The 14,720-nt window shown below is 29.3% G+C and overlaps 1 protein-coding gene across 1 annotated transcript; it reads right to left on the bottom strand.

Annotated features, from left to right (window-relative positions):
• Positions 1-135: 135 nt before the first annotated feature.
• On the bottom strand, positions 136-9,056 carry LOC108577692 (rotatin). The gene is given in 29 exon segments (XM_017940883.1): positions 136-404; positions 474-603; positions 727-867; positions 948-1,159; positions 1,263-1,467; positions 1,596-2,326; positions 2,408-2,604; positions 2,711-2,879; positions 2,965-3,198; positions 3,201-3,498; positions 3,588-3,811; positions 3,885-4,127; positions 4,208-4,383; positions 4,483-4,744; positions 4,860-5,084; positions 5,165-5,300; positions 5,404-5,577; positions 5,706-5,912; positions 6,038-6,247; positions 6,322-6,559; positions 6,640-6,860; positions 6,959-7,480; positions 7,545-7,649; positions 7,733-7,891; positions 7,968-8,192; positions 8,227-8,364; positions 8,442-8,612; positions 8,766-8,950; positions 9,020-9,056. Coding segments are annotated over 29 exon segments (6,444 nt in total).
• Between the last annotated feature and the right edge of the window lie 5,664 nt (positions 9,057-14,720).

Here is a 14,720-nt window from a genome sequence, read left to right as displayed (position 1 = left end):
ATGTTGAATATTTTTTACAATTTTAATAAAATATATTACACATTTTCTTAATAATATTATTATTAATATGTTAAAAATGTAAAATTTCTATATACAATTGCTTTTATATCTCATTATTCTATTTAATTATTGATTTTAATCATTTTTTGTATTTATTGGATTGAGAATTCTTAATATGTATTGTAACATTTTAACTAAATCTTCTTCCTCTTGCCTGTCATCTATATTTGAAAGTGTAAGCCTGCCTAAAGCTTCTTTTATACTTTGTGAAAATCCAGCACTACGCACAATTAGTTTTCCTTTTTGATTATTGGACACTAAAGACCATAACATGGAACCTACTATTTTAAGTTCATCCACAGAATCATTCTTAAATATGTCATGCAAAACGTTAATAAAATCCACTGAAACATTTCAATCGTGTTATAATTATTTAAATAAGTAATGTAATATTAAAATGCTTTTTAATTCACCTGAACTAAGTAATCGTGGCCGATTGGTCATGTTAAATGCAATATTGCGCAATATGGAAATAGCAAGAATTCTACTAGATGATGAAGAACATTTTGACAATTGCAATAAAACGTCCAAACCATCGGAAGCCTGAAAAATGTATCTATTATTACTAACTGCATGCAATAGCTAACCATAATCAGCAATTTCACAGTATTAAGAAAATTAAAATATTTTTATATTTATGTATTTAAATTAGAAATTTTAGTTTACTTTTGGGACGCATAATTGACCCTCTTCATAATAAGTAAAATCAATTAGAAATTCCAAACAATACAATTCAACGAGTGGCCACGGTTTTGTTCTTTTTGTAGCAGTTGGATGTATTTTTATAAAAAACTGTAGAAGATTACTCTAAAAAATTTTAATGTATATTTATAACAGGTAAATCTCACTTTGGTGTTACATTTTATGTCAAAATAGTGTCAAATTACCTTCGAAATTAGTACCCTACATTCGTGCACATGTACTGCATTTCGCAGAATATGAAACGCGAAATGTAACTTTTGATGATCGAATAATTGTCCCGCTTTATCTATTTCTTTGCACACTAATTGTGTAATAATATGTATCAGTGCGAGTGTATTAGGAGTCTTTCTAAGTCCTGTTCCTGGTAAGGTAGTCGTTAATGTTAAAGATTGTGCAGCTGAAAAATCGCATGATTAAATTTGAATAAATCGTTCATCAGTTGCTTTTATTAATTTAAATGTTAACGTAATATAACATAATATATTAAAGCTTAATTATACCTATAGTACACTTTGTAGTGTACGTTGCAAGTAATTTTAAAGCAGTGGACAAAACTGTTTTATTTAATGTGATCCAAGCCCACAATTTGTGTAATACATCCGCTAATCCTGCCTTTGTAAAACTTTCTTTGACTTTTGTACTATCATACATAAAATTCATTATTAATATAAAAATAGGATTCAAGTCGAGTAATAATGGATGAATCTGTATAAAAAGTTAAAGAAAACATTTGTTGTAATGTGTAAAGCATTACGAAAATTCTATGGAATATATGTGCATAACATCTTTTTGTAGTTATAATATTGAAAAACTCTTTAACTCTTATTACGTACCTTTTTTTCGCGTTGTGTTTGATTCTTGAAAAGTTCAAAAGGTTGTAAATTTAATCTGACATAAAATTCTTTCAATATCATTAAAATTGTTTCGGGTAAGTTTTCTTTTAACGCAACTCTTTTGGCTGTGTTTGATACACATAATAAATTAGTAAATGCGCTTGTTATTAAATCTTTGTCTTCGTTTAATTTCTTATTTTTCTTGGACCTACTATAATTATGAGCAATAAATAAGTGCATTAAAATATTACAAAATTCTTCACCCATTGGAACTTCATTTTGTGCAACCTCATAATCTATTAATTTTTCGCAAATTGTAGAAGCATTTTCATTTTTATTTGATTTTTTGCACCTATTGGTGCTTTGTAAAGAAAGTTTATTAATATCAGACATAATTTCTCTTAAATTATTTCGACTGTTGCTTGATGAACATACTAAACCAGTATCTATTACAGTTTGTAGTGAGATATTGCTTTTTCCTAAAGAATCTTTTAGAATTTCATGAGAAAGTAGAAACATAAGGCAACCTATAGCGCTGATACGAAGTTCCGCATTAGAATCTTTCATTGCAATATAAATAGATGAAAGTATAGATACAGGATTACACAACTCTAAAGCTTTTTGTATTGATTCAAAATGCTGATTCTCTGTTAAAGAAAGTATAGCTATAAAATTGAAAATTTCGGTCCAGAGTTTGTTCCGCAAATACACTAATTCCAATGTATCATTACCTGCACAAACATTAAATTGTTATAATCTGATATGTAACTACATTATTACGAACTTGTACCTTTTTTTATTTTTAAACTTACGATATAAATCACTGCCTAAAAAGCAGAGTAACGTATATAATGATCCTGAAGAAAAATTGGCAACAAAAGTATATTCGTTACTGTGTGTGATACAATTCGTTAAAACTGTACAAATGTTAGTGTACATTTCCAAAATGTCACAATAATGTGTTAACTCTTTTTTATTTTCGACATCTTGAGGAATTTCGTTGATACACCTAAAAAGATACATATAAAAATGATAAAAAATAGTATTAATCTTAAAATATTAAAAATTTTTCAAAAAAATGTAAGAAGTTATCTATGTTGTCTATTCTTAATTACCCAAATAAATATTTGTCAATAGAATGCTCATAAATTTGATGAACAACTTCTTGTTTTCCTACAAATATTAAGTTATTTAACAATTTACAAACAGCTGTTATTAATGATGGTGTGGTTACAAATTGTAAATAATTATCAACATCTACGGTTGCTGAACCTTTCACTGAAACTGAACACAATTAGCTGTTTTATACAAGAAGAAAAATTAATTTTAATAATATTAAATTTATAGTATGCACTAAAGGTACACATACAAGGCTGCAATTCATCTTGACAATTGTACAGATATGAAATTGTACGCGGTACCAAGGATGTAGAACCCGATTGCATACTGCGAATGGAAGGAGTCTTGCTATTTTCTGCTTTTTGATTATTTATGTCGTCATAGTCCAAAGAAGTAAACATATAAATATTAGAACATAAAACGCTAATTTCATAGTAAGTATTGCTTTGTTCTACATATATTAATATGAACAAATTTAATATGTACTTACATATTGAAAAATGGCCGAGTTGCAATTTTTTACTAAATTACTGAATGCATAGCATGCTTGTTCTCTCACGATGCACGATTCTTCTCTACCAGCTATATATTGAAGTAATACTTGACACAACTCACTTGGCGCTAATGCTGTAGAATTTAGTAATTGAGAAGCTGTATGCAAATTATTCATTAAACCCGCCAATAATTGTAAAGCAGATGCACGAACTAATGGATCTCTATTTTGCCATAACATAGGTAACCAATTTAACGTGCGATCTTCTTCATACCAAAACTGTGTGAAAATCTAAAAGAAATTGCAAAATAAAAGTACAATAATACATGTTAAATTAATTACGTTATTATAAATAGAAGTACTTGTTTGCATGTACTTACAGTTTTATTAAAGTTTATCTGCATTTGATACAATAAATGATTCAGACATATGGCAGAATTTCTAGTTATAGATAAACCCATAAAACTAACAGTTCCAGCTCCATGAAAGGATATAATTAGTTCGATTAATGTATTTCCTAATGATATCAGTAAATTTTTATAATTTGCCCAGTGACATTTTCCAATTAAATATGTTAAACATGTTAATAACCAATCAAGGTAAGCTGTAACAAATATTATAATTTACATTAATCTAAACAAAAATATTGTGTAATGTAACAAAAGAAAGAAATTCACCTAAATTATAAAAATGTTGTTGATCTCCTAAACATAACGTAGAAACAACTAGTTCAATAAACTGGAGCCAAACATCTTGAACTTCAACAGTACATTTTTTAGTTATTTCTACTGCTGAACATGTACGAGCCAGCTTTAATATAGATTGATGTACATTTTGATTATCTAATTCTGAATTTTTTAATAATTCAGTCAACGATTTAGTTATATTTTGCATTATTTTATTGGTCCATTTATGTTTTCCTATTGTATTTAAAAGAATAAAAATATTTTTCACTGTACTTCAAAAGACATATGACCATTACTAGTTATTTATATTTTACCGTCTCTTGTAATATTGATATAGAGTTGTAGAAAATTTAAAACTTCAACAAACAAATCACAATCTTCTTTACTTGTAGGCTGTAAAAATAAAAATCGTTCAAACGTTTGTTCCCAAGATAATAAGCTTATATCTTTCATTTCTTCATGTTGTTGCATTTTATAAAATTTTATATGCCTGAAAGTATTGCATAATTGTTAAGGAACCAAAAATAATTATTCATAAAAAGCCTGTACCATAAGCAGTCATTATGAAAATGTTACAAACAATACTTACATTGTGAGATAATCAAGTGCGCATGAAACTGAGTCGTGAGTAGTTGAATTTTGTATATTATATAATTGTTGCTGACAATAATAATGAGGAAAACTAAAACGTAAAATTAAAAATTCATTTTCTTCAAGTTTCAATTTTTCAAATGTATCGGAATCGTAGAGATCGCTCCAACTTTTCCAAAGTACATTTGTACCATCGTTCCATTTCCATATCCAATAGTGTTTAATAAATGTTGATACTAATAGATTAGTACTGTGAAGAACTGCAAAAAGTTGACAAATTCAATATATTTCATGGTTATTGATTATAAAAATATTAATTTTAGAAACATATACATATAAATATAACGTATAAAACATTTAATTAAATTATTTTACCATACATATCTGATCGTCTATGCATACTTATTTTTGAATGTACTTTACAAAGAAATGGTAGTTTCATTTTGGATACAATAATATAAGGTAAAGAAATATTTAATTGATTATAATTCTGTGCACATTTTTCACTTAATCTCATGATATATTCATTATAAAGCAATAGACATAATAATTGTGAACCATCAATTTTAACACATTCATTGTTTGGAAATAAGAAGAGACCTAAAAAATATTTATTCAATAATTCTGATAGTTTTGTTCTTTTATGATAAAATAAATATTTTAATCGTTGTTATACATACTTCTGATTATATTTGAAAAAATGTTAACTTGAGTGGATAAATCTTGGCGTATAGAACATTCAGTAGATGCTAAGAGTTTTAATATGGTGATTATTGGAATGACAGAATCTGGATAATTAACAAATTCTTGTTCAATCTAAAAATTAATATAACTTATAACGAATATGGAAGATTATTTATTAAATTGTAGAATATTTAACATTTGACTATGTTTTAAAAAATTATGTAATGAAACTTACTAAAGCACTGGTAAATATCTTTAAGATTAAGGGTAATCCATTTTCTGCGATAAATAATTTATGTAACGAAGAATCCGTAAGCATAACACTAATTTGCACTAATGCAGATTTCCGTATTTTTGGATCGATATTCGGCTCATTCAACATTTCAAGTACAGGTAATAAATTGTTTCTCTGTGAAAATAAACATTTTTTGTACATCGTGGGTGTAAAATTTTTAGTAATATGTTAGTTACTAATAATATGTTAATAATATTAAAGTATGGTATTGTTTAGTGTATATAAAATATGTAATATGTTACCTGATAGCTGCCTTCACATTTTTTAAACAAAATTTGACGTTCAAATATACAAAGCGAGCTCAGAGGTAAACCGTGTAAAGATGACAGTCGTGGTAACTTTTTAAATGAATCTGCTTCTTTTCCAAGAAGCCAAATCAATCGACAAACGGCTTCCTCTCTAATATCGGCATCCGATGAGAACAAAAACCTCAAATTACCTTTCAAAACCTTTTAAACGAACGTGATTATAATATCCAAAGTAATTTATATAAGAAAAATAAACCCCTCTTTTACACACACACACACACAGGTCTTTTTCTCTCAATATATGGCAATTGTATATTAATATATACCTCAATATATGGCAATTGTATATCAGTAGAAACATCAGGATCAAAGATTTTTGTTACACATTGACCTAAGGTTGTAGAAGGATGAATATGGCATTGTAAAAGCGGCAATACCGGTACTATTGCTTCTAATAATTTTAACCAACCAGTTTCACCCATTTGTACTCTGCCTTTTAGTATATAAACTAATATTTCTTCAGACATTTCCTTTATCTAATAGAAAGACATATCATAGTTTCAAATTGGATATTATTAAAGCTAAATTAATTTATAAAATTTGATTTTACCCTTTCCTCTTCATGTGTTATACCATAAGATATTATTTCAGTTAAAATAGTTGATTCAAATAAAAATGTTAAATTTTTCCATGGCAATCTTTCTCTATTATATTCTAGTCCTAGAATATTTTTGATTAAAGTATGACATTCTAGGTATGTAACATATTGTATATCAGCATCTGCGTTTGCTAATAAGCTCAATACTAATTTCGTAGCCAATGTGCGATCTTCATTATTTAAAGAATATCTTAAATATTTAAAAAATTATAGTTTAGTACTGAATTAATAACATTTCTTCACTTTTAAAAACTAGACGAAAATATATACCTATTTATATTTTGTAAAAATCTAACAATTTTTTTTATGATAGTGAAATTCTTGTGATAAGATAAACTTAATTTTGAAACATACAACATTTTCAAACCATCTGAATAAGATGAATCAGATGTATTTTTAATTACAGATATAGCTGCTTGCATTGATTTTGCTATTACCCTCGTTTCATCAAACAATTTAATGTATGCAATTTCATCATTACCTTGAAATTGCTATAAAAGAAGATAAATGATTATAAAATGAAATACTCAATTATAAATGTATATATTTAAGTATAATATTATTACTTAAAAACTTAAATATTACTTACCCGACCATACTCTTGTAATATAGAATGCATCTTTGGATATAATAAATAAATAGGAGCATCCATTATAGCGGCACATATTGATGTTTTAAGTGACTTGGGAAAGATAACATCTGCTATTTCCAGTGGAACAATATTACTTAACAATTTCATTGTAATAGTTATAAGATGTAGATATGTTATTCTGAAATGATCTATTGTACTATAAGTTCCAAAACGTTCTATGACATCTCCTAAGATGCCAAATAATAATTTTATACTTTCAGTTATTTTCAAAGACATATCATCACTACAAAGCCAAATATTTGGCATAATACTAATAATAAGTAATTCCACTAGTTCATATGCTAAATCTGTCACATGCTTGATGTTTCTTAATGGAAATGTTGAATCAATAGAAATACTGAATTGAGATATAACATGTTTTAAAGTCTCAATACAAAAGGAAGGTATAAGCATTTGCTGTAATTGCAAAATTGAATCATCAATGTTATCTGATATGCTTTGACTTCTGTCACTTATACCCTAAATAAAGTAAGCAGTATCAGTAGTTGTAAATAATTTGATGATGTTTTAAGTAAATACTTACAGTGGATTGATAGGCTTGATAATTAATTTCTGGAAATCCTCCATCGGGACTATCTCTTGCCTCCGAAGAAGAATACATATTGTTGCTTAATTTTCCTGTTAATAACTGAAAGATACATTTTTTGGCAATATGTTATATTATACTTAAGTGATATTATTTATATTTAAGTGATATTATTATATATTTACTTTTTGTTTCTTGTTTGCAATGCATGGTTCACAATAATAATAAATCCGTAATCTCAAAGACCTTGTTAATTTGTAAAGTGTTTGTAATATCATTGGTACTACAATACTAAGGCTAGCATTTGAATTATTTGCACTAGATTCTAAAAGATTATGCAATATCTAAAATTTAATTTCATGTTATCAAATGTTCACAAATATATATTTGAATGTTTAAATAGAAAATTTAAACACTTACAGAGACTATTGCTGGTCTTTGAAGGAAAACTTCTGCAGGAAAATCTTGCATCATCACGTTTGTTATAAATTTACATGTATGTAATATAAGATTTGTATCTAAATTATTATTTAGAGCTTCTTCAACTGCTGCTAAGACACCTGTATCTGAAGCAACCAAAGGTTGCCATGGCATGACTAGCCATTTAATGCCACCTTCTGTAGATTTAGATATTGGAGTTCCATCCTTATATTCCGAAAAATATTTACCTGTCTAAAGCAGAAGGAATAGTAAGCATACTTTCAGATAAATTAGGATCTTTAGTCTGATATTTTTTAATTCCATCATACTTATAATCCTTAGTACCAGTTCTATTTCTATTGTAATTGACACATCCTATTGTTAAAGAGCTAGGATTCTTAAACATAAATGATACAGATTGATTCATTTTTTTTACGTTTGCACATATAATTCTAATGAAATCATTATACAAACTTTCATATTTTCTGCATTCGGTAATACTGTTTGAAATCCATCTGAATTAATAATGTCTTCAATTTCACTCAGTTTTTCATACCATTCTAAACCTACTTTTCTTCTTAATTCATGAAGTTCATTTTGAAATCTTATTTTACCAAAGGCATTTAAGTAACTTTTATCACCTGTCTTATAAAATACATAATAATTTTTTAGGTTTAATATATTTTGTCTTAATAAGAGCAACGTTCAGTTATTAAAAACATAATTATTATTTTTCATAATTTAAATTATTAATGAATAAAGTAAATGGGATAAAATATATTTAGAATGATTAAATACCTTTAATAACCGAAGTAATAAATCTAAAACCTTTTGTATTTGTGTAAAAGTTTCAAATGAAAACCAATTAAATAGTTTTGTTATTAATTCCTTTTTTACAGCATCGCAATCACAACCAAGCCCAAGATTGTATTTCAAAATAATATTATCTAAAGCTCTCGATCGAATTTCTTCGATGCTGTGACCTAAAATATTTAATAAAATTTTTATTTTTCAGTTACTTCTTTTAAAATAACAAAATTATTTATATTTACTTAATTTCTTGACATGTATTGCTGATATTCCGTTCATGTTTGGTATTTCTCTAAAAGATATAAAACTGTCATGTTTTAGGTTAACTTCTTCAGCTTCTTTTTGAATAGTTTCCCGCCAAATATTATATGGACACATTTAACCTTCGATTACATATTCCTAAGACTATAAACGTTAACATCAAAATGTAGTCATTTATCGAATAATACAAAATTCTTATTTTACATGCTGCATATTATTTTATTTACAATGACATTAAGAAAAACGGTGCTTCCGAGCGCGGGCAGATAGAAACTCGAGCGTTCGGTGCTAAAGTTGTAGGATAAGTGGTCGACATTGCAAGGGTCGTTTGTTTGAACATCGTTTGGACATCGTTTTGTACCTATGAATAATAGAAAAATATCTGCCAGTGTATATAATTCGAATTCAAAGCCTGCAACCTAGTAGAGAAGCCGCCAGTACGTTCGGAGTTGCTTTGCCAGTTAGACGTTTACTGAGAACGTTAAAATGGATCGGAAAGGTAATGTAAAAGGTTTTTCCCACGCGTATAAATAGAAAAAAAGAATTATTATATGGTATATTAACCTTTTAACATTATAAGTCATTCTTAAATCATGAGCTTGTTTGTCGTCAATTATATTGTACATTAAAATATATTTAATTTTTATGATAAATACTTAAAATTCCGCCAAAAATGATGGAAAATTGTTCATTTCTGTAAGAAATATGATAAAACTATTTGGATTTAACTACAAGGGATTTTTAAAAAATCACAAAACAGTTAAAGCATAATTTCTGGAATTGTTCATCGTATAAATAATTTCTTTTTCTTTTTATTTAAGTGGGTTTTGACTTTAGAAATAATTTTCTTAAAGCAAACAGTAATTTTCATCTTATAGCGTGTTAGATCCACCAGGCTTGAATGTTGCTTGCTTATTTTAGAATAAACGCCTATTCGGAAAATACTGACTATCTTTTCCATCTTGTATTTTTTAAACACAAAAAGTTATTTTTATTATTCGAGAACTATAAATAAATTCCTATTTTGCAGTTATCTAGATAAAACATTTTTAAAAATCTGAAAAAGTATCATTACGTGCTTGGAAATTTGTTTGAGGATACGTATTTGTTGTATACGATTCACTTGGAAAATAACGTCGGAATAACCACTCAAAGGTTGCTTTGCGAATCAATTCAGGCAGTAGGTTGAAATTTTGTTCAAAGAAATTTCTTCACGAGCTTCGGTTTCCTACATGAATTGGTATGCAAGCCGATATTTAATGGTCCGTTGCGACGTTAATTTGCACACGAATTGTATGCAAAAAAAAGTTAAGATGTAAAGTCGACACGCACCGAAAAGCTTTCCCCACCCTTATTCTATGCAGATGCTTTTATATACAAAAATACTGACACGTAGAAAACGTGTGACCAATATCGCAACCCACGTACTATCTATTTCCAGGTCTATTTTGTATGGCATCTGTGCTTGCACCTAATGTATTTTTGTGTCCAACATTCTGAAATACCGATCGTGTAAAAAAATCGAAGTTTTTGTAATGCCCTCTACTATATAAGTGGCGAGTTTAGGAATTACATACAATCCACCCATCAAAGATGGTAAAGTCGACAGATGAAAAAATCCTTTTTTATTAAATTTGCATATAAAAATATTGGATTGTTTGGGTAGAACGATTTTTTGACAGCAGTGAAACGCGCAAATATGACGAATCATTTACAATAAACAATTACGTTACTTTTTTGTTTGTAATTTCATAGTTACGTTTAATTCCAATTTCAAACACTACTAATGTTGTAATCTTATTCTATGCTGAATCGGTAACGTTGGTAGCGACACAAAAATGGTGAGGTTCTTCTCGGCCCCAAAGCCCCAGATAAAAAGTCGCATAAGATGCTAAAAGTCTATTCTGTACATCTGTGGTACAAGATAGACCTATTTAGTATCACAGACGAGATATAGGATAGACCAATCATCTTATGGGACTTTTTGTTACACGATCTGAAATACCGACGTCGTCTAAAACCATTGGTTTTGAAGCGCACTCTATGTTTAAAAACGGTCATTTTAAGAACTACATCGAGCTAAACGATCGATATTGGTTGTGTATAGATAGATTATTACTGTGTGTCAATACACCATTGGATCCCAAAACGGAAATGTATGTAACTAAATCCATTCTGATTTATCCTAAGATTCGAAATTTTGTCTTCTTCATTATTTAAAATAACAAATGTCAAGTGTTCGTGATTTCAATTTCTACCACTAATAGCGCAGTGATATTAATACTAGTCCTAATCGATACAGTAGGATGATGGTAACGGGGTCCTAGAACCCTGTGGTTATGTGACAAAAAAATACATTGGATGAGTGGTTTACTTTATTATCTCGTCTATCCTACAAGTAATGAGGTCTACAGTGTTGGTCGAGACGGGTAGTACAATCGGGCAGAGGGTGATTCTACATGTAAAAATAAATCGAAAATATAAAATAAAATTTTTTCATGGGAAGCTTAGTTACTGAGAAAATTGAATTTAAGTATTCGACGAGTGCGCGTGCATTTAACTATCCCTCGACTTTATGTTTGTACTAATAAACGATGCCAATGTCATAATAAGTACTGATAATACATTTATTAACGATTTTCTTAATTTAAATTTACATTACTGAACGAATTGTTGAAAGTGACATCTTTGTTGATGCATACAAATATCCTTAGTCTTCGAACCAGAGAGTTGTGGACTGATGACACGGTATTTTGTGCGAAAGCCTGTACGATTCTTTATTTTGGCTGCAGAAGGTTTACATTATCATCTGCGTAAACTATTTCCTTGTGAAATGTGATCTTACCTCGGTTTTTGAACATGAAAGTATGTGCGGAAGCAACAGTTTATAGCGAAGCTTTAAATTTACTTTTTTGAAACATTAAGTTCCTTACGAAAAAATTTTATTCTATATTCTTGGATTATTTTTACATACAGTATGTCCGGTTTAAATGAGTACGCGCGATTATTTCCCTAAGTACTAAAAATACAAAAAAATGTTTCACACAAATGTTGTAGGGTATAAAGGGCGACATGTTGTTCTGGTATTTTTTTAACCTTGCAATGACCTTAAAAAGCCCTATAAAGGTCATATAAGTTTGTAAATTGAAACGTATGTTTTTGATTGTGTATTCTTGTAGCCAACATTGAAACGTTTTAAAAACACTGCATACTTGTGATTTTTGCGTAAATTATTATCGAGATATCAGCTTCCAAGTTTTACAGACTGCATATCTAAATTATCATTATTGTGACTGAACAATATTGCGTGAAAGAAAATGAATAATGAAATTTACGATAACTCACCAAAAATATGTAAAATGCCTTTATTTGACACGCTTAATTGAATATAACATATTTGATAGAATACATTTTTTGCTGAAGTCAATAAATAACAAATTATTTCAGATGGCAGTTGTTATTGACTTATTCTGTATTTGATTCAGGGGAAAAATTTTCTGAATACAAGAGAGCAATATGCAGAATATTTGAAAATATTAATTAACATAATTTTCTAAATATAAATCTATTGTATTTGAACATTGGTGGAAACAGATCTGTAGTTCATTTTTCCAGCATCAAATTGGTCCAGAGAGGAAATTTTCTACAAACAAAAGAAAACATGTAAAATAATTGAAAGCAATAATTTAAACTATTCTACAGAAATAAATCAGATGTATTCTAACCTTTACAAAAATATGTTTTGAGCCTATTGCAGTCTTCACTTGTATGAATCAGCATCAACAGAGTAGATTTTATTTCGTTCAAGGGGGAAATTTTCTGAAAACAAGGGAAAATGTGCAGAATAGTTGAGAATAATAATTAACACAATTCTCAGAATATAAATCTGATATATTGTAACTTTGGTGAAAACATACCTGAAGCTTACTTTTGCAGCATCTAAGTGCATACAACGTTAGTAAGGATGTTGAGCTCTGTTTATAGAGGTAATTTTCTACAAACCGTAGGAAAGTGCTGTTTTCAGCGCATGTGTAGTGAATTGCAACGATTCCTACAAAAATTCTAAAATTAACAAAAACACACAACGGCGGTGGTTCTATGTGAAATGGCGCGCGATTCATAAGCGACATGCGCAGAAAGTATGCTGACACCACCAATCGTCCAACAGTTTGCGTCGAAACGGTTAGTGTTAATGTCGGTAAAAAGATAACTGACATACCGACATTCTAGTTCACGTGCCCTTTACTCTTCGCGAAGAATGATATTTGAATTTTAGAATTTTAGTAAATTAATAATTGAACATGTAAATAAATTAAAAAATAATAATATGAAACATTATGCATAGCTATTTTTTATTTCCCAGCAAATGTTGCTACAAAAGAAGTAATATAATAATACATTAAAACATTACTTTTAATTTTTTTCTTTCTCAACAGTACATTTATATCTTCAAAACAAGTATTAAAATAATTAAGAAAATATTTTTTCGAAAATAAAAGACAAAATAGAATTTGGTTGGGTACCACTATTGTACGACCCATACTACCAAGTGTCAGATAGCCATTGATTTATGGTGTATCTTTTTCGTACATCACCTAGTTACATCCTGCTAGTTACTTCCAACAGTTTTAAGTTCACACTGTTTCATCTGAGCTTTTCAGCAGCGTATGTACTGTGAGTCTCATCGATTCTTGGCGAAACCGTGTACTAAACAAATGTGCAGGGGTAGTGGTTTTATGTGAAATGGCGTACGATGCGTATTACGATGGCGAATGCGTACTACGCCATTTCACATAGAACCACGCCGCTGTGCATTTGTGTTAGTTCTAGGGATTCGGCAAAGATCAATGAGACTTATTGTACAACGACGAATAGCGTACGATCTGTATGAAACATCATTCGCCATCGTACGCATCGTACACCATTTCACATAGAACCACCGCCGGTGTACGTTTGGTTAGTTCTAGGGTTTCGGCAAAGATCGATGAAACTCAGTGTACTACGGAGCATACGGAGCCGGAAAGATTATCTGCGGATGGACACGGGCACTATATAGAGGCATTCGCATACTAATATTAAACTCCAGAACCACACTAACTAAAAGCAATCTGCATAGGACCGTGTGTTTGGACTCAGTTTAATCAACAAAGTCTCGTTAAATTATTAATAATACTTTTATGAATATATTATGAAAAATAAGAAAATGTTTATTTTACTTTAGTGGTTGATATATTGTGGCGTTTGTGGAATTGTTTTGAATTTCGTCGGGACACGTTCATTACATTCCACTCGTCCTTTGTATCCCATTCATACTCATTGTTACATGATACAACATAATCCGATTTGTAAACATTACAATTTTAGCTAATAGCGAAAATACGTGTGCCTTGTCTCTATGTAGTACGAAAAACGACGGATTATAGGGAGGAAATTGTATTTTGCCTAACCGTTCCCGCATCCTTTCCAGACGCCAACTTTCCGTGTAGTTCTACAGGGAAGTAAGTCACGCAATTGGGCCGGGCTATATCTCGTGTTTGGTTACAGATAGAAAAAAATTGCAAAGGGAAAGGTTGAATGGTATAAGATCTAGTACATATCTTCCTACGACTTTACTTTTTTTGTTCTTAAAATTTTTACGCAGATTGATTCTTAAGAATATTCTACGCATAAAAGTATTAGGAT

The sequence above is a fragment of the Habropoda laboriosa genome, unplaced genomic scaffold (assembly GCF_001263275.1).
Source record: "Habropoda laboriosa isolate 0110345459 unplaced genomic scaffold, ASM126327v1 scaffold786, whole genome shotgun sequence".
Classification (NCBI taxonomy): Eukaryota; Metazoa; Arthropoda; class Insecta; order Hymenoptera; family Apidae; genus Habropoda; species Habropoda laboriosa.
The sequence above is the reverse complement of the archived record's forward strand: the minus strand, read 5'-3'. Positions and strand labels throughout refer to the sequence as shown.